The 21,279-nt window shown below is 41.5% G+C and overlaps 1 protein-coding gene across 1 annotated transcript in view; it reads right to left on the bottom strand.

Annotated features, from left to right (window-relative positions):
* The window catches only part of RAPGEF5 (Rap guanine nucleotide exchange factor 5), a 166,060-nt gene that overhangs the window by 97,454 nt on the left and 47,327 nt on the right, over nucleotides 1-21,279 (bottom strand). The window contains exons 7-8 of the mRNA XM_030008401.2: nucleotides 21,181-21,229; nucleotides 4,852-4,928 (exon numbers count right to left, since the gene is read on the bottom strand). Coding sequence (XP_029864261.1) covers nucleotides 4,852-4,928; nucleotides 21,181-21,229 — 126 coding nt within the window. The remainder of the gene's footprint in view (nucleotides 1-4,851; nucleotides 4,929-21,180; nucleotides 21,230-21,279) is intronic.

Genomic DNA, 21,279 nt, shown 5'->3' with positions numbered 1-21,279 from the left:
TAAAAATGCCATGTATATATAAAGACAGATTCACGCTTGCACACAGGCATACCAGACCCATCACAGAGTTAGCTGATGAGGGCTAAATTGCTTCCTGCAAAGTCAGTGGCTAATATCACTGTCCACGATTTTTTCACGGATATAGCCTCTGCGTAATTGAGACCTGGCTCCATGATACCGCATGGCTTTTATTAGCCCAGATGTTTCCTGATGGGAACAGCATATGCCTTGGGAGGGCCAGGCATGTGGCATGGCTATGGTATTGCTATATGACTTTAAAGGCAATCTGCAGATAAACCTTTTTCCCCACTTCCTCCACCCTTTTCTTTCTGCTGTTCATCCTGAGTTTAACTGAATCAGTATCTACTCCAAAATTCACAATACATCTTGTGAGTCAGGACCAAAAGCCAGGGGTGCCCTGACCGCTAACCCATAGTGCCATGCAGGCTCCAGCCTTTGGCCTTGAGAAATTCCTGCCCATGACAGCTGGAGGTGTGAGAGTGCCCACCCAAACCATTCTACAGTCCACTGGTTTCTCCAAGGAAGAGGAAAATGTGGGCTAAGGTTTCTTCAGCTGAGGAGGAAAACAAATTCACTTTCTGAGTAAGTGCTTTAACGCTGATGGAAAAAAGTAGGTTCCAAGACCAAGTCCAAAGAGTCATCCTTACCAAATTATATGAAAGAAATTTTACATGCCTACATTCCTCCAGTCTGGATGAAGGCATCTCCTCACAAGCCTGCATCAGGCACTTGTGCTCTGGAGAAGGAAAGTAATTCAGATGCAGCCTGTGCTTTGCATGTCCTATGCTTAGTCCCCACCCTCCTGAGAACCCAGCTTTCCCACATAAGGAACCTACGCACTGGTTCAAAGGTCAGAAATCCACTGACAAAATAAGGAATTGCAGCACCTAACCTGAAGGTCCTTACATTTTCTATGAGATTAGCTCCTTATATTCTAAATCGAGGACATGGATTTATAAACCAGTTCTGACACACCGTTATCACCTGCAGATCAGGAGTGAGACTGACTTTATCAAATGTGGAAGAATATATTGAATTAGTTGTCCAGACTCGTTTAATCAATAGAGAAAAAGAGGTACTTAAGAAGAGAAATTTTTTTACTCTATAGTAGACATTTAAAAATGGTCAGATGTGTTGTTTCCTAAAATTCTCCTTTTTCTCCAGTAATTTACACAGGGAACCTAGGCAATTGTCACAGACTTGGCTGAGGTCTGATGTCTGCACTTCACAACACTTTGATGGCTGGGGGACATCAGCTAGAGACAAACCTGCTTATTTCATGGCTTCAGGATGCTTCTAGCAGAGAGTGTAACATCTGCGCGCTGCAATCCCCCCAGGCTAAGGACAACTCTAAGTGTTATGGCCTATTAGGTCTTCAGGACTATAAAGATTTACAGTCTCTCTGGATCTGGGATCTTAGTACTGCGGAGGCACTTCTCATACCTTCGTGTTGCACCCAGACAAGTCAGACCATGACCTATGAGTGGCATAGGTGGTTACGAGTCCCTGTACGTCAAATGTCAGATGGACATTGACAGAAATGCAGTGTTCACTCTGCTGAACAAATGCTTATTGATCGTCAGTGTATGAAGCAAAGCCCAATGGTTAAAACCACTTCTGTTAAGATGAGGAAGGGGGACTTCAGTTTTAAGGTAACAGTTGGCTTCAGTATGTTCAAGTGGAAGAAACATCCTGGAGAAAGACAACTTTTTGAACACATGGGCCTCGTTCTTTTTCAGCCCTTGCCCTCTACCTGTGTTCACACAGAGCATATTATTGCTTTCTGCATGGATGAGCACTCCAGGGAAGAAGTAACTCCAGATACAAGCCCATCAGCCCTGCCACGAGTATGGTCTGTATTCAAACTGGCAATTTCATTAAAGAATCATATTGTCCTGTTTCAAATAACCACCAAGAAGAAATCTTACATTTTAACACGTCCCCTCCTCCCCCAACTATTCTTTAATTTAAAGAATTGCAGAGAACATGAAAAATATGCTTGGTTTTGGGAGTAAAGAATGCACTTGAAATACAAAAGGCTAAACATGCTTTTTCATAATTAAGAAAAAAAAATATGAAACCCTCACTTTTAATTCTGATTTCCTCAATTATGTTGACTTTCCACTGTAAATCTTTCTGCTAAATACTTGTAAGAAAGCATCCAGGTCAACTAATTAATTAATTGATGACAGCTTCTAAAAGCTGGTTGGGAAGATGTTGATACGAGTCTCCTATCACTGGTCATTTTCACTTGTCAATATAAATTTAATTTTCAAGCAATACCTTTGAAACTGTTTGTTAGATGAAAAGGTAAAGGCAAGCTGTCCTACTTGCAAAGTGCAATTTCGATTTGTATTTTGCGCGGGCACACACCCTCTAAAATCCCGCATGCCCAAATGTTGGTGCTTAGTCCTCTAATTCATGTACACCAACAGACATACAAGTACTAACTTATGTGAAGTTGCATATTTTAACTGGCTTTAATTTAATGAATGATAAAAGAACGTAGGAGCTTTATAGTAAGGCTTTACTACCATTCACAGCACAAAATTACTATAATTAAAGGTGTTTATGCAATATTTGAAATGAAATAAAAATGTTTAATGGGAAGGAAAGTAAATTAGTCACTACTGAGGTTGGAAAAACAAAGATGCTGACAACACATTTTCTGTTTCAGCACATCCATTGGAAAATATTTCCTCTGCAAAGGCCATAAATGAATATGCTAGCAGTGACATGGAGGTGAAGTAAGACAGCCCTAAGCAGACAGGATGGGATTTTTTTTACATTATTTACATTGCTTACAGCATGCTTGCTTTTAAAAATCTCTGTACTGAATTTTTTCCACATTTCTACCAGTTTTGTCAGCTAACTCCAATGTAAGTCAAGCCTACATCCCGCAGAGCAGTGTTTAGAGCAGGCACCACACCCTTCAACTCTGCTAACAGAAGAGGTTTGTGGTGGTTTGTTTTTTTCCCACTGCACCTCTGTCTCCTGTGTCTGGTGAAAACAATATAATTATTACAGGCTTCACCTTTGATAAACCTGAAGACTTAAACCCATATGCCACTGCCTCAAAAGATCATTTGCTTTGCTCCAGTCACATGCAAAATCTCGCTAAAGTGAAAAAAGATTATTCATACCCTTAAACCAAACCATATTCGGTGTTTGCAGGATGTCATTTTTATGGCACTGACAAACAAATTGAAGCAACAGGTGCTTTGATAATACTCCTGCTCTCCTCCCAGTTGGGCACTTGAACACTTGCTAACTGCTTACTTAATAATTGTTTAATTTTAAATGTGTTTCAAATTTTTTCAAATCTTAGAAGCTGGTTTCCAGCCGAATATAAGCTGAGCAGATCAATATCCCAATAATAAATTCTTACAGGTTTTTATTGCCCATGCAATCTTATTAGCTGGCTACTTAGGAGCTTTGAGAACACATGTTGTAGTCTTTCTTTTTACATCTCTGACATAAATGTGAATAAACATTTTCAAAAAATAGGAACAACTACAACAATCAAATAGAACTGACCATATATGAAACCCAAAAAAGAAAACAGAAAGCCAGATTTTTTATTCAGTGAGGTCATTATTTCCCCCTGGGTGTTTTCTATAGCTCTGCAATCAACCCCACACTGACATGAATTAGGAATCAAAGTCAGGTAACAAAATTTTTACACGTCAGGGCTCCTACTACACTTTTTTTTTTTAATATATTTGAAATTGTGTGCAATTAAGAAAGGGCCATTTCTGAACCTCTTGCTTGAGCATGACTCTGAAGAGTATGCTGGAAAAGCCCAGTTACACACTGACCCAGTAGGCATATCTGCACGGTCCCCAACCCTTCTGCCTGCACTCTCCAGGTGTCTGCCATGGCCCAGGCCTGCCTGCAGCCCCTCCTGGGCTCACCGTCATCGAGGCAGCCCCTACCTTTAGAAAGACGTAGGTGCTGCTAACTTGGCTACATGGCTAATACCCCTTCAGCTAGGCTTGCTCACAGACATCAGTGCAAGTCCTGTCTTTCTTGCATGCAGCTTTTTAGCCAGCAAGGTGTTAGGAGATAAATCAGAGACAGGAACTTCAAGTTGCATATATAGGAAAGAGAAAAGGTGGCAACTGGTGGGAAACATACGGTTTTCAAGAGGAACAGCAGATAAAAAACCAGTCAAGACTGGGAGAAATCAATTTTAAATTAAAAGCAATAATCAGTACCAAAACAATGAGCAATATAGTTACGCTTGCACAGTTTGAATGCATGAACTGAATGATTGAATGAACTGGAGATTAATAAAGAAAGATTCACAGAATTAAAAAGGGTAAGCAATTCCACAATAAAATACTCTAAAAGGCAGTTAAGTTTCTTCTGAGAAATATCTGAAAGTGTGCTTTGGTTGTAAATGAGGGCAGTTAGGGAAGGAAAGAAAAAGGTTGTTGCTTACACTTGAGTGACTACTAAGTATCCTCATTTCACTGCATGTCTACTTACAATGATTAAAATTCAATCAAAATGTCACATGCCCTTGCCTCCTAAAACACATCTCATTTTATTTTCACATCTGGTATATGCTGTGTGTATTATCTAAAAAGAGCAGAGAGATAGTTGAAGAATGCTGTCCAATTGCAACATCATGGGATTAATTCCCAGAGTAATCATCAATCTTATTCTAAATAGTCACATAAGACAAGATCCAGCAGACTTTCTCCTTCCTACGGGCTCTCTGCACAGAACATCGAGAAAACCCATTTCCCAGAGCTATTGAAAGCAGATCCTTCAACTCGTAGATCTGAAAAAGTCCCCAAGATGCCATTAATCTTACACATTTACCTGAGCATCAGAGGTATCCTTGAGCTCTTCTAGTCTTCTTATTTCTTGACTGCTGTTTTCTTCATTTTGATGAATTGCTAAAATAAGAAAGAGGGAATGTATTGGAAGCTGGCAGGTTCAAATCACAAGCACCAAAGCAGCATGGCCTAGTTTAGGTCAAATAGGATGACCATTCAAGAAACCTCATTCCAAGTTTAGCTTTCTAGTTAACTCCTTGAGTGGTTTTGGACAAATCCTATAAGGTATACCTTATTGGGTTTGGACAAATCCTAAATAAGGTATACTTTATTTTTCCTGGGCAGTAAAATGCAGTACTAAATAGTTATATTCCTGCTACTGTTAGTCCTGACAAAACAGTGGCATTTAAGGAAACTCCACTTTTCCATACATTATAACAAGGCTTGATGACTCATAAAGAATAAAGAAATCAGACATCCCTTTATTTCCATTATATTGCAGAAGGTCATTCAGACTAAACAAAACAAGCAGATTTATCCCTCATCTCAGCCTTGGAAAATTCTTTGTTAGCAAAGTGATCTCAATCTTAACAAACACCACCACTATCCATGAAAGTCATCTCTGGAATAAATGGTAGCAGGAGATGATCTATTGAAGGTTATTTGCTGCTGGCACAATAAAAGAAAACAGTAACTTAGCTCAATTAACATTGCTTAACACCAGCGAGTTTTGTCAGACTTTAAAGAAAAAAAGTTTGGATCAAACATGTAAGCTTTGGGTGGGCAGAAACCAGAGTTATCAGTTTACCTAGCTAAAGAAACACGGACCACTTTTGAAGACACACATCAGACTTCCGTATTGGAAACAGCTATACCTATAGGTAGTTTTACTAGCTATAGCCCAAGATACCCTTCCAGTCAACATGCCCACCTGCTGTATTTTAGTGGGACATTAAGCCCTCAGCCATTCTGAAATGCGATACATGGCAGGTTAGGAGGGTCAGACCCAATGAAACACGAGAAGTGACTTTACCTTAAGCTGTACTCATTTACTTACAAGCACCATACTCAAATATTGTCAATCTTGTGTATACATCGAATGACTTGCCAGTGTAGCCATAGCAGCTGTGACAACAAGAGCGTCCTTGAAGCGATAGAGCTGGCAAATCCATTTCCCGAACAATGCCAGGCTCATGGCTTTGATGGGTGGGCAGGAGCATTTAGCTTGTGTGCTTCCTCCTGTCCACCTCCTCTCTCCTTCACCCCTAGGTACCTGAGCTCTTCATCAGGCTGCACCTGAACTGCCATAGCTCACAACACTGTGTTTTAAGACAAGTATCACCAGTGCTGTTTTGCCTTAAAACTATGTCTGTGAGCTGACGCAGCCCAGGATTTGACTGATGAACAGATGAGCTGTACAGGTAGCAGTACTACCTTCATCAGCCACCTTCACCTAAGCTGTCCTCAACCCTCAGCCTGAATCTTTAGACATACAACCAGGTTACCATGGCTGAGCTAATACATGTAACGTGAGCCATGAGATCTAGCTTGGTGTGTCTTAGTGGGTGCTCTGGGTCTGCCGCAGACAAAAAGCAGCCGAACCTTTAGGCAGCATCCAGCAACTTAAAAGAAAAGTAACTTTAGACTGTTCTTGACCTCTAAAATAAAGCATATGGATTTATTTTCTTTTTACTGCACGATTTCTGCTGATACTGTTATGCCATATAGGGTGTAATTCTTTCTTCCCCACAGTTATGCTATCAGAAAAAAAAAAGTAATAAAAATGTAATTATAAAAGGGGACAAAAAAGTCATTTTGTCAATACAGTTTATTCCATTCAGGGATCTTTTCTAATCCATTATCAAAGGAAAACAGAGGTCTGGTATAAATCTTCACTGGTGGGTTTGCTGACATCACTTTACCAGCCAACCTCTGAAATTCAAGGTGAATGCTGAAAACACAGGATCAATCTATAGCTATAACAGAAAGCATATGTAACGGGGGGTTATATCCCGGCAGCATTTAAAGCTAGGCAAAATCAAAACGTGCCTGGGACATTGCGGCATACCTCTCCCCCAGGTTGGAAAAGCAACAACCCAATGAAGCAGTAACTGGAGCGATTGCCTCAACAGCCCCATGTGGCCCCTTCTTTCCTAGTGCAGGTCAGCGTTTCCCGAGGCAACCTACTCCATCCAACCAGGCTGGGGGCTCTGTGCAGTCCCTTCCCTTGTAACCCACCTCCCAGCCTTCCTCCCCAAGAGCTGCCTCATCCTCTTGCACACTCCCACACGTGCACAACCCCGTTCCACCCACTGCAGGAGACACAAAGGATTCAGAACATCCATTTGCCGAACGTTAGTCAGAGCAATCAGCATGAGATGGGAACGTTCTAATGCCAGCATGCATTAAAGATGCTAAAAAATGGTTGTTTGAGCAATTGCAAATCGCTTAAGTCTGTGGCTGTGTTAGCAGAAACACAACATTTCCCCAACTCTCCTTTCAATTTTCTGATTTCTCCTGAAATCAATTTGCTGTAGCCACTGATGGGCAGAATATCCCCACAGACGCTAGCTATTAATCATGGCATTTAAAGGAGTGGCACCTTGCTAGTAACAAGACCACGGGTCCAGGTTTAAGTGATTTACATTGATCCAGCCAGCTTTTCTGACAAGCCTCGACAGACGGGAGCTCCGCAAACAGCTGTACCAGGGGAAAAGGTTATGGCTGCTAACCGGCGTCTTGTCACTGGCCTCTGTTACAAGCGTCCCCTTCTCTGCCCAGTGCCAGGGCAAGAACCTCAGAGCATCTTCAACCAAAGCAAACAGGCAGACCTTCGAGGAGCAGCATGCTGTTGCTAACTTGGCTGGGCTGGCAGATTAGCGAGGGGATGGTATCTGGCAGGGGAGCTAGTGACAAGCAGCAAACACCTGCGGCTGAGGGCAGCAGTATCTTTTACCTAGCTCAAAGGGAAAGAGAAAGAGGGTACCACGACCCCAACAGATACAGGTATCCTTGGGTGTTGAACAATTTTAGCATGAGCAATTTTAAAGATGATGAGAAAATGACCTCGGTTTAGATGTACCCTAAGTGAACAGCTTAAAAAAAAGAAAAAAAGCTGGTTTTATCAGCAATTTCACTGCTCAGCTCTAAAAAAGCTGGAAAAGTTCATAATCCAAACCCAGCTCTCCTTGGCTTCAATGTTGTTTAGACTGTGTAAGGAATGTAGAAAAGAACCAGTAAATATTTTCTTAAAGGAAAAAAAAAAAAAATCCCAGACCTCACACTGATGTTCTTGCAGCCCTCTTGGGAGAGAGGAAGCAGTCAGGCTCTTTTTCATGAAATTTCCATCACAAACTTGATTTTTGTGTCCTCTCTGCCTCTTATCCAAACCCATAAGAACCAGACAAAATTGAACTGTTTAACTACACCCAGGGAGCGGTACTCAAGGAATCGCACCATCTCATACATTTTTTTTCCATCACAAGAATGTAGTCCCTTGAAGGCTGAAGTGGCCACACAGACAAATAACAACCTGTAATTATATTTTCTTGGTTTCTGTATGAAAAGGTTACTACATGTTTTGTCTATAAAATACAGAAAAAACACAAATTTCTTAAAATATTCCAGTGTATTCAGAAATTTATGTTACTGGGGATCATCACACATAAGAAATCAGTTGCTGTATTTCTACACGGTCTGCCTTCTAACCCCATAACAACTCACAGACACCCCTTGAATTGGCTCAGGCGCTGCCCTCATGGGCTCTTGCGCACGCAGTAGAAGTTCTGTCACAAAATATAAGAATTCAAGGGTAATTTCCCACTTACTGTCAGTTGGCTATTTATTTTTTAATAAAAAGGCTTGATGTTGCAAATTCAACCATAGGAAAAGTGAGTGGAAGGTTAGAGTGGGATGGGAAAGTATTTCCCAGGCGAGTGTTATTTCTGGGACAATTCCCTAAAACTGTAACATGTACATACAAAAAAGTTGTGAACTTTGGAGCTGGGCCAGACCCTTACTTCTCTGCCAGTGTAAACCCAGCTTTGCTCCCTGATAAGAATACCCCGGCACATCTTACAAAGCAGCAACACCAGGGAGAGGCAAAGGTGGTTTACCCTGATCTATACGTACCTAACGTTAGGTTTGGGTTCAGGCTTGAGACCAGAGACAAGAAAAAAATGAAAATGAAAAAAAAAAAAAAAAAAAACTTAGAGTGACCAATTCCCTTTTCTACCTGCAGCATTTCTACTCCTTTGGGCTATGCTCCCATAGCCTTGGGAGCAGCCCTCCTCCTTTGGAGGAGAGGTCACCATGAATGAAAGGAAAAGATGTTAAATGAGCATTAGCTTGCTAATGTGCAGTTCAAATGTGTCCATTTGCAAATTAGCCTAGGGAATTCAGGATGTTGATTTTTTATGGTCACTTAAGGATCACAAGGGCCATCATCTGATCTGAGTTCCTTGTGCCCCCACAGACCAGAACTGAGATTTTGCTAGCAGATTCTTGTGGGGGAGAATTCTTGCAGGGGAGAGCCTTGTCCTTTAGTAATCCCATTTCAGCTCATTAAAACAGCAGAAAAAATAACAAAGAAACAAGAAACAAAAGTAAATAATTTTGTACTAGCTACCTCAGCAGAATCAGCCATCGCACGGGGGTGTGAATGGAAAGGGAACGTAACCATCGCTCACACTGGAACCGAGCACATCCTTTATGTCACAATTACCAACTGACAGTGCTCCCCCACTTTTACTGCCACGCTACAAAGTTTATTGTAGATTTAAGACACTGGAAGGGATTTGTCCTCCTCCAGCATGGAACATTACAGGCATGCTAAAGGCCTCACCTTAGCTAGACAGACTGGCATGCAGTGAGGGTCACAACAGCCACCTGCAGCACTATAGACCTTCTCCTGCCTATGGAAGAATCCTACCAAGGGTGCCAAGGTTACCCACAGAGCAGTGCCTTCATGATATGCTGTTCTGTATGCCCCCAAACTTGAAGGTAAATTAATTACATTTGATGTGCAAGATTATAAAAAGTCACATAATACAATGCACATTATTTCATTTTAATACTTTTTCTTATTCAACATAGCAGAATCTTTTACCCAACTGAAAGTGGAAATGACAGCTAAAAACAAACAAAAAAAATCCACACATAAACCAACTCCTGGAACCCACAGCACTGCAGTCTTCCCAGAGGCTTTGCTGTATTGTCCTTTCTTCCTTTTCTGTAAATGAAGTTTCTTCTTTCTACCCCTTCTGGCTGCAAAGATAACCTTCACAACACAAACCAAGGCACTAGCGTCATTCTGCTGCTGCAGCCAGCCAGACTGGAACAATAACACCAGGAGAGGTGTGAACTTCCTCCCTTTGGCTTAATAGGGTGTTAACTCTGAAAGCTAATTATTTAATTGCTTAAGAGAGGACTGCCATCACAGTTAACCATTTTGCTGCTGAACAGCAGGCAGGAACAGCTGTCCATCCGTAAGCAACTCACTCTGGGTGGCACCCACATGGCCATTCCAGGACAGAAAGCCAGCTTAGCTCCCCATCACTGCTGGCTGTCCCACACCTCCTGTACAGTACCATACAGTACTTACGTACCGTATTCCCTCTCTGTACTACCGTAAAGCATTTGGGGTTTGGGGATTGGCAAAGGCTTACTTTTAACCTGGCTCGGTTTGATGACCTGGTTGAGAACAGAAACCCCAGGCAGCAGGCAGGGCAGGGGACAGGGCACCTTGCAAGCTGGTGTTGCTGCCAGACCCCTTGTGCCACACAACTCCAGCTGCAGCCCTTGAGCTTGCTGTGAAGTCCAACTGCAGGACCAGGATTACCTGCCTTTTGGGGGCAGGCAGCCCATAAACGTCACCCTTGGCAGATGTGCAGTTTACCTCTGCACTGCCCTAGGCTGCTCCCAAGACTGAACTTGCTTCCCATGTTGCAAACCCTCAGGCACAGCCTTGGGAGCAGCCCGAGCTGCGCTAAGGCTGCCAGGCTCACCCTGCCCAGCCTGTGCCCGGGCTGGATGAGGAGTTCGCTGTCCCCACAGCTGCTTCAGAGGCAGCTCTGCTCGCCATACAAAGCTGGGCCACCCCTTAGGCTATGTCCCTCACGTTTTCAGTGACGCTCCTTCGTTTCAAATGAAGATGTTCATTTATTATTTAGTGTTGTTCTTTAACCTGCTAACATCCTAGAACATCAAACCACTCTGCCCTTTGTAAGATTTCAATCCTTTCAGTACTGTGTGATCAAAATTCATACATGCATCTCCTTTTTCTAGCCAGTAAGCAAAAGGCACCTACGTGCCCTCTACAGATAGGAGACACACACCACCTTGGAAGTGGCAAAGAGCCTACTTCTGAACAGAAGAACTTTGTTTATTTGACAAGCCAACAGATTTTCACTGTCTCATCCCTGCTGGATGGTTATAGCCTGTTTTTCTGTCCCTGTCAAACTATCACTGTTGAAAAGACCTCAGGAATCTGCAAGAATATTCCCCGGAGGAAGGCTCCAGTGCTCCGAATTGCCAACAGCCTGCACCAGTTGATTTATCGTCAGCTGCTGGGAAGCTCACAACTTCTAGCATTCTTCTTATATCCCAAATTTTTTGAGAGGCATGTTTCTTTTCTGTTTTTTGCCAAAGGAAGTTGCTAGCATGAAGCTTTTCAGAAACAAACAGCAAAAAAGCATTTTTTTTACATCACATCATTCTAAGCTAATTTCATGATTTTTGAAAACTTTATTGTTATTTTGAACAATGGAACTTGTGGTATCCCTTGTTATTCTTTGTGGAGGGTATACAGCGAGCTCTAGAGAGGCTGGTTACTATGGTAGCTCTGAGCTGTTTGACAGTGTTATAATGTTTGCTGATGTTTATTAATTTATCAGAGTGGAAAAAAATTAATAGCTCATACTGATACCACTGGGGAAACTAAAAGCCAGATCGTCTAGGTTACGTAAGGCACTAGCGCTGAGCAGTGGAAAGGAAAATGAGCAGCAAGTAAATGCTTTACACACCTTAGATTTGGGGACCATTTTAAGCGAGACCAGGTCCTCGGGCATACTCCTGTATTTTCCAAGTCGTACTTCCAAATTAAAAGGGGAAAACCAACGAGCACTGAATACGTCTGAAATACCCAAAAGCTGCATATAAGAGACAGTGATAATCCCAGGAATAAAACCCTCCAACTGAGAATTGGTTCCTTATTTACCATGAAACTGTAATCTTTTCCCAGAAATTACTGAAAAGAGAAAGCTTTTTAAGCTCATCCTTAACATGTTTCCTTTTATTAGCAATAAAAAAATTGCCTTTGAGCTTTCTCATTCCTTCCCACTATTTCTGCATATATATATATGCAAATTATTATACAGATTTCCCTTCACTGAGTACACTACATATCTCTGAAACAGTTGGCAGGCCCCTGGGGGGGTGTTGCCCAGACAGCTGTGCAATCAGCTGAGTAAATCAGCTAATTAAAGAAACAAAGAAAATGTAAAAATTATTAAAGACAGACTCCCGCTTACAGCATTGTTCAGCACCTCTGTATCTAAAAAAGCACAGCAAGCATGGGATGGAATAAAGGTGCTTGTAAATTGGGGAATGTACTATCGCACAAGTGACAGTGATGCCATTTTCACTCAAATCTGGGATTCCTGATATTTATGCTTTGTAGTTTAAATCAATTTAGTATAAATTACTCCAGCATTTTACTTTGTTTTAAAATGACAAAAGCATGAAATGCAATGTTGGTTTCATAACTGATTTCTGTATATAAAAAATGGTCATTAACTTCTGCTTGACCTTAGGTGTAGAACTAATATTGAATTTGCACAGAGGGTACTCATTATGCTGGTCTAGTTTCCATGCAGAAAAACAAGTTCCCAGGGGTCTTAGTGCTACAAGCCATTTCTCAGATCTCAAATAGGAAACAGGACTCCCGAAAATGATGCAAAAACATTCCCCTCATTGCAGAGTTTATCAAAAGGAACAGATAACAGCAAGAGTAGGAATCTGCAATCTAAACAGAGCAAAGCCAGTGTGGTAAGAAAGGAGGCTGACAGATGTAGATTTGGTCTTGCTGATCCACACACCATTAAGGTGCCGTTCCTTTCCACTGCATCTGAATGACCACAGGAAGGACAAACCTCAGTTTAAACGAGACTCAGGCCCGCCCACATTATATAGCCATTGTAAATTAAAAAATGAGCATACCAAGTAAAGCCACCAATATTTCCCAACTCAGTCAGATTATGGCCAGGAGCTTTTGCTGCCATTCTTTTCACATTATCATACAACTGGTTTTGTTAGGAAGTTCTGTTTATTTTATTTATCAGAACTGAAGCCTTTCATCTGGGTTTGAAGGCCATATTTCATCCGAGGTGGTGGTGCATTAGGAGAACATAATTTGTAAAACACCTCTGGCTAAACAAGGGAGGCATTTCTTAATAGATAATCAACTACTGTTGATTCATGTGGCCAGGGGAGGTTTGGTTTTCAATGCCTGGCACTTTGTGATACATACAAAGGAAAAGCCACATTTTACACTCACCTTGTGAACATAGGAAATCATATCATTTTTTATCAGGAGAAAACAGTGGAAAACGAGTTGTGAACACTGTAGGATTACTACAGGAACAGACAAAAGCAATGTTCTTTGTAGCAACAGCAGCTCAAGGAAAACCATTCGATGGCTGAATGCAGTAAGATTTAACATTTACCCAGTGCTTTTAGACAGTCATTCTCAGGTGTGTGATATTTAAAATTAAAAACAAATCAAGTGGCAGTCAATGTATCTATAGCAGTGTTGCCTGAAACGAGATGTTGGAAGGGTGGAGAAGAGGCCATTACATGATCAGCAGGGACAGGGAGAATGATTGCTGGGAACTGATCTGACAAGGAGGTATGGGCAGCTGCTGAACAGGCTGGTGCAAAGCGAACCGCCACTCTATTCCATGGAAACATCCTCTGGGCAAGGCCAGGAAAGGAGCAGGAAACAAAGAGACCTCTGAATAAATAAATTCTGTGAACTCTCTGTAAATGCCTCTCCCAAAGCACTGGAAACAAAACATTCACCTGGGAATTGTTTGTTTGCACAATTGCTGTCTTTCCAACCTTACCGTGCAACCCCTTTTTGCGTATGTACAAAACATTTATCACCTATGCAGCTATTCCTCACTGCCCATTTCTTCTATGCAACTGCCTTATAGATCGCCCAGAAAGAACTATGCCCAACGTTCTGCAACAACTGCAAAAACCAGACCATAAGCTGCCAAAATCCCTCTCAGCGTAATTCCCACCAGAGAGCTCTTTGGAGCTCTTTTCCTTCTTTTTCCAGGGCTCAGAGTCCATTTTGCTTTACATCAGCTGTTGAATACACAAAGGCTGGTGAGCATAACTGTGTAGTCCGTTCACTGATGTTGTCCAGGGCACTTCCCACCCCCAGCATTGCCCAGGGTGGGCACAAAGCAGGTGGCCACCGATTCAGCCACGGCACAGCAGAGCTGTGTGTGTGTTACACATAGTGTTCCTGACTAGCCAACACAATGAGCACCATTCCCCAGGGCTGGAAGGGGTCTGATCCTACCCTTTTCAAGTGCTGCAGGTTTCTTGGTATACCTGATATCAGGAGTAGTGGAAGAATCCCATGGGATGCAACAAGACATTAGTCCCTAGCAGTGGGCATTCCCTTCAATAAGGCATAAAATGTTTAAGAAGGATCACTTAAAGAAGCCAACATGACTACCTCCCTTACTTCAAGGCATGAAATCCTTAAATCACAATGTAACTTTTAAAATATTCCTAGCTATGTTTTCAGGTGCAAATTTTATTTTAAACCACATTTCAATGGGCAGAGAAAAAGTAAAGATAAAGTTACCAAGACCTACCAGAACCATGACACCCCTGCACCTTTACTTTGAGTGGCCATTTCTCCAGGATGAATGCTATTAGTGACACTTGCAGAAGAACACTTATTCCACACATTTTGCTAAGTTCGACCCTTGCTTTAAAGAAGTGGGTGCTTGGAGGAATTGAAAGTTGTAATGAAATAAGGTCTTTCTTAAGTGAAGTAAATAAACCCACTGAAAAGAGACATGAGGGGACATAGAAAAGCAGTAAGACCCTACTGATATTAACCTTTCCCCACCCTTTTTTTTTGCACAACTGCTGAAAGAAAATTTCTCAGTTTTTCAACAAGGAAAAATGCACACCTCTGGCATATGACCGCCACTTTATTCTGTAAACAGAAGCAAGTTTTTTCATCCTTCTTTATGCCCTTTTTCAGTGGCATAAAGTAAGTGATAATAAACTGTGCACACTTTACACAAGATATTGTATATCTGCTTGTTTACAAAACCTGTAAATTCAAAGGGTACTTAATATGCTTGAGGTTTAAACACAATATTGGACTGCTCCATTCTTGAATGACCTTTGATCACATATTTGTAACCTCATTTTTCAAGTATGTGTACAAATCTAATTCAAATTCATGATGATTTCCATTGTCTATATAACAGCTCTGTTCTACAAGTAAATAAAACTAATGACATAACATGGAGCATTCATACAGCATCAAATGACAAAGTTTTTGCTAGTTATGGTGGAGTAAAGTTACCAAGAAGTCTCACAAGGATCTGTGCTACTTTGGGAAAAGGGCTGAATGGTAAAGATGCAGTTTCCTGAGTTCACTATGATAAAACAGCTTATTGCTGCCAAAAGGGTCTCACTGGGCTCCTTCCCACATCCCTCCACCTCCCCACCCTGATAAGAAGCTGCCACCCTCACTTTGTGCCAACTCCAGCACATACTGCTGCAGTACTGCATGCTGCTCTGTTTGCCCCATTGCAAAAATAATGTAATAGATGTGGCAAAGATGATCAGATTTAATGGAATAGATTTGGCAATTTAGGAATTTAGCCTGGAAATAAGACAACTTTCAAGAGTATGGCAGAGGTGCATAAAATCCTGAATAGTATGATGATGAACTGGAAATGGATTATTCACCACTTTCCATCACCAAAGAGCTATATCACAACAGAGTGAGGGTCATAGGGAATGTGTTTGAAACAAACAAAAAACACACTTTCACATACGACAAACATGAATTGTGGGACTCACTGCCACGAGAGATGATGAAGGTCAGGAGTGTAAGCAGGCTCAAAAAACAATTTGATAAAATAATGGAGAAAAGGTCCGCCAAGGGCTACCTAACTCAACAGTGTGGGTGCAGCAAAATCCCTCTAGCACAGACTGGTAGATGCTGACTATGCACATCAGAAGGACTGTTCGTACTTGCTCTGTTTCTCTACTCTAAGCATCCCCTACTCATCACTCACAGTAGGATTGGAGCTGGATGGACTTTTAACCTGACCCAGCCTGGCTGTTCCCATGTTTTCAACAGGGCTGACATTGCCTGGAGTGTGTTCGAGTCGAGTCACGCAATCAGCTCTGACAGCAGTGCTGTAGAGGTGGCGCAGTGGCTGGGAAAAGGAATAGCTGTTCACAGCTTGCTTTTCATTCATGTTGGCAAAGCTCAAGCCCCAGTGACTGCTTCATATTTAATCGTCTGCCCTAAAATAAAAATACCAAGCAAATCACATAGGCAGTTAAGTCCTGACAGAAGCAATACAAAAGAAAAGGGGAAGGGTGGATATGCATACATATATGTCATGATAGGGTGGAGGTAATCCAGAAGATCTCAAATATAAAGTTAATACATTGCAAAAGTCTTATTATTATAAATTAAATGTAAATTACCCATTTTTACGAAAAAAAATCAATAGAGCTTGTCAATTTAAGAATGGCATGACTAAAAAGTATCCTTGGAAAGTATCCGTGGAGTATTATGGAAACCTCAATATGATTCTTAAGAGGGAGCAAAACCACACACAAGTGCTAGGGCTTTTGTGGCTGTCCTGCCCTTCACAGTGGGAGGGACAAGCACCCATAGCCCTGCTGGTGCTCCTAAAACACCTGGGGAGAAGCTGCAGTCACCTTCTTCCTACCTCCTCCATACTCTGTCAGCTGTTCTCTTAATTAGTCCCTGTATTTAGAAACACAAGGACCAGAACCATGCTCTTACTAATGGCCCTTTGCACAAATAAAGTCATAGAATTTCCTTTAGATATAAAGCTAGAGGAATTTGCTGGGTGATGCCACAGGGTGCAGCTAGGTTCATGCACAGAAATGCAAGGCGTCTTGTTTGTGGATGGGATTAACACCAGTTCAGAGCATCTACCTGACAGATTTTGATCAGTTCAGATGTACCTGTGTAGCTACGCCACCGGCTAAAGCCTCTAGCCTTAGGCTATTTGTTGCTTTTTATCCTTGTTTTAGCTACCATCTCTAACACATAAGAAACATGTCATGAGCCATGACAAGCAATTGAGATAAATGCCAACCCTTGTAAACCTTCAGACGAGTGGCTGCATTTCTGTTATGTTCCAGCGCATTTGCGGAAGCCATCAGAAGCCAGCAAGGTATAAACAAACACAACAATTCTAATGCCAAGTGCCTACAATTAAAAACAAAGTTCTCTTCTGCTCCAATTACTTGCTTCCCCAAGACCTTTTACCAAACCAAGGAAGACAGCATTTAATCTATTTATTTCTAAGGTTAAGCCAGAACAATTTTAATGCATTTTTATAACCCACAGAGAAGTGCACAAGCTCATTTCCCCCTCTTAGGCCACCTTTATCATGAGAGCTTTATTCTAATGAAATATGAATGTGCTTTCTAGTCAACAGTGTTACTGAGGTCCAGCAAAGCTTCAGGGTTACACACATTAGTTTTACACTTTTTTTAGTTTTATTTGCAAAGAAGCTAAAAATGCTGAGCTCCCTTGGCATGAGGACTCTCAAGTACCTCTCTATTGGCTTGTGCCTTGCTATCGGAGTGGTATACTTGCAGTACACAGCTGAAATATGAAAACTGAGCTTTTTTCCACAGCGCAGAAGTTTTTCATTTTTCAGGTTCTGCATTTTTCCTTCAGCCATCTGTCAGTTTTATGTGTTTCTCCTATTCTTCCACCCCACAATAAAAAACAGAAGAACACCTCTTGGGGGAAGGCATTTTCCCCCACACCATACTGGCTTTTTATTTTCTGGTAGCCGACATTCTCTATCAAGTCAGATCCTGTACTAGCAAGAATTTGATTCTCTGCCCTACCCCACAGCAGACTCAGGTCTCTACCTTGGGTTTCAAAGCATTTTGTCTGAAGATACAGTGTGTAAATCTCTGAAACAGCCATTCCGGCCAAAGAACTAAAATAGTTGCAATTACTACTTCTCATATACATACACTAGGTAGCAAACCCAAGCTTTATTTAAACAAAAATAAACCGTTTCACTGGGGAAACCAAAGGCAATGTTTCCCCCCCTCCAAGCATAGCAAGCCTTCCTAGTTGGACCCTCTTCACCTCTTGTAGAGGGAGCTGTGGTGTTTGTGTGCTTCTAAGTACTTTCCATGCAGTGTAACCCAGTGATTACTACAACAGTCCTAGACAAGTAATATGAAAGCTTTAATCAGCCAGTTTTTCTAGTACAATTAAATCACTGTGAAGTACCTCTCTAAGGGCAGAGGTATATCCAGAAATTAAAGTAATTCAGGAACAAATTACACAGTCCTTGTGTTAAGTAAAAATATTCTTTTTTTGCTCTTACTGGTAGCGCTAACCAGCTATCTAGAGGAAATATTTTGAAACACTGTAATTTAAAAACCACCAAACCATCAAAAACAGTACAGGAACTTCTGCACAACAGCTTTGGGTTTTGGGCTTCTGATCTCTAGGAAAGCTTTCGGTTAATGAACCGATTATTACCCACTGCAGGCAGGTTCCAGACAGCAAGTTACCACCGTGCCCATCCCCTGTGCTCCTCACTCATGAATCCCAGGGCGGGTGAGTCAGGTACCCACGCCGTTCACACCAGCCTGGAAGCCACCCAGGGCAGCTGGCCCAATAGCCATGTTCCACTCTTTTCATGCCAAAATAAACCCTTTTGTCTGATCTTTCTTAGTTTATTTCCTGGAATTATATGGAGTCTTGGAGAGGGTTAGAAGAACAGTATCTTTGAAAGATACTGTGGCTTTTAGGTCCAGAAGTACTTTCTCTGAAATATGCTCCACTTCACCAGGCACAGCATACCATAGCTTGATTGCTAACAGTAACTGCTATGCTGTGAATTTAACCATCAGCAATAACATAAAAAAGCATAATCAACCACCCTAATTTACTCTGCTCCTACTGTAGTAAAGGCATTAACTTAAATTAGACCTTACAGTTATGCCTGATCATGTAGCCATTTTTTACGGTCGTCCAAGATGAGGCATAAAGAAATGCAAATTTCAACAACAAGCATGCACTAGTTAAACTGACTAAACAGGTATCTTTTGCACAGATCTAAACTGATATTTTAAGTGTTTACATTAATGTATTAGGAAAGGCTGGTCAGCACTTTAAAGCTTTATAGGGAGCTTTGTTTATTTAAGGCTGTGATTTTTAATTGAAATATTTCTACCCGCTCAATGTGGGTTGCAATTACACTAGTACAGAGGGGACTCCAAGAGCTATCCTCCTTTCCCATTTTCATCTCCTGCAGCTCATTCCTAATCCAACCCCCATCCCATTTTTACTGACACAACCGTTTATGTAGCCATCCACTGAAAGGAAATGAGAGGCTAATTCAGGCTAAAATCAACTCTTTTGGGGAACGGAGTTTTTATTTATTGCCAGTAGCAGCAGTAATATTTTCCAACACAACCGCCGAGAAGCAGGGAGATTTCTTAGAACTATATAAGCACTAAGTACATGGCACCATACTCTTAGCCCACTTTACAGCAAAACAAAAGGTTACCTTGAGCCCTTCCTTAAAATAGCCTGTTTTTCTCTGTACTGAACCAGAGCAGAAGCATTTCCATGTTCAGCCATTATAATTCATGTGGGACTGGGGTGACACCAGGTAAGGGCAAGGAGCTGGGGGGTGTTAACATCATAAACGACTACAGCAGTTTCAGAAGCAAAGCTATTGCACAGAAGCAGTTTAGGTCTGAATTCACACTTAGATTTCTGTTAACATTCTGCAGATTTACATTTACACATGACTATGGATGTAACCTATGAGTACTTCTATTTCCAGACAAAAATGCATCAAACTGTGGCTAGAATATTTTTATAATACTTACATTTTCACAAGGAAATATTTGCAGATATGCCAGCTACATCTTCTTGGTGCCTCCAGTTTAAGATACCATGTTGCATGTAGTGCATGTGCTGTGTGTAATAACTTTTGTGCTGTACTTGTAAGCCACAGATAGACAGATACAGATATTATGATGCAATATTATTAACAAGTCAGAAAATAGCTCAAAAAGTGCAAGATCCATGATCTCAATTTCTAGCAAAATCACTGAAGATCACAAGAGCTGCTTGTGAAAATGCTCCCAAAGACCTCAATAGTTTTGGGAACACGCCAATAATTTAAGGCAAGTCAACCTCTGTTTTACCCTAGAAATACATTCAATTCTCACTTCACCATATGCAGTTTGCCCTTGCTGCAGATTAACTGCACTATACATGAAGACACCAGAGAGTTAACCCTGTATAGGGTCAGGTCTGGCCAAGTAGGTTTTGTTAGTTCCCGTGCAGTGCCGGAAAACACAGCTCCCTTGTTTCCACTCCAGCTCAACGATGCAGATACCTTCTGAAAGTGGCTGTGCTACCAAACCCTGACAGAGCTGAGATGACCACATATTTCAGTGCCTTTGCACTGTATCACCAGCATTTGCTGTAAATGCTCATACTGTCACAGACTTTCAATTATCCACTTGCCTTTCCCCTTCTACTGCCCTGATAACAGACTTGCCTCTACAGCCATACAGATATATAGACAAGTCTTCAGGAAAGAATGCTTTCATGCATGAAGTTGTCCTTTTGCTTTAGCATAAAGAAATACACCTGACAGGGCAGGTAAAACACAACAAAGATGGCATGAGATACTGGGCCACAGAAGAAAACATAGGAAAATTATCAACTTATTTGTCTTAAATGCAAGTCAAACAAAGACATAAGCTTCTTTTATAAAGTGCAAGCCCAGAGAAAATAGTGATTTTGGCCAGAAAGTGACCCAAGTTCACATTCAACTGTAACACTCCGGTTTTATCAGCTAGGTCATTAGATGTGACGAGCTAGGAGAAGCGAAGCTTGACAGTAATTGCATTGTGCTATATACAAGGATTCTCCAACGAGAGAGGAATGAGGTCCACTATCTTTGCTTCCCCATGTTAATAAAACAGCAATGACAATTCAAATACTTCAATAAATGACAAAAAGGAACAGCGTTACAAAACTCTTCTAAAGTCCAGCCTGACTTACCTGATTTCCGTGCTTTCAAGGCAATGACAGCAGCCAATTCTCTCTGTACCTAAAATATCAGGAAAGGAAAGGACGGTTATAGTTACTAGCCAGTCAAAC

Source organism: Aquila chrysaetos, chromosome 3 (genome assembly GCF_900496995.4).
Source record: "Aquila chrysaetos chrysaetos chromosome 3, bAquChr1.4, whole genome shotgun sequence".
NCBI lineage: Eukaryota > Metazoa > Chordata > Aves > Accipitriformes > Accipitridae > Aquila > Aquila chrysaetos.
Note: the sequence above shows the minus strand (reverse complement) of the source record. Positions and strands in the feature narration are given on the sequence as shown.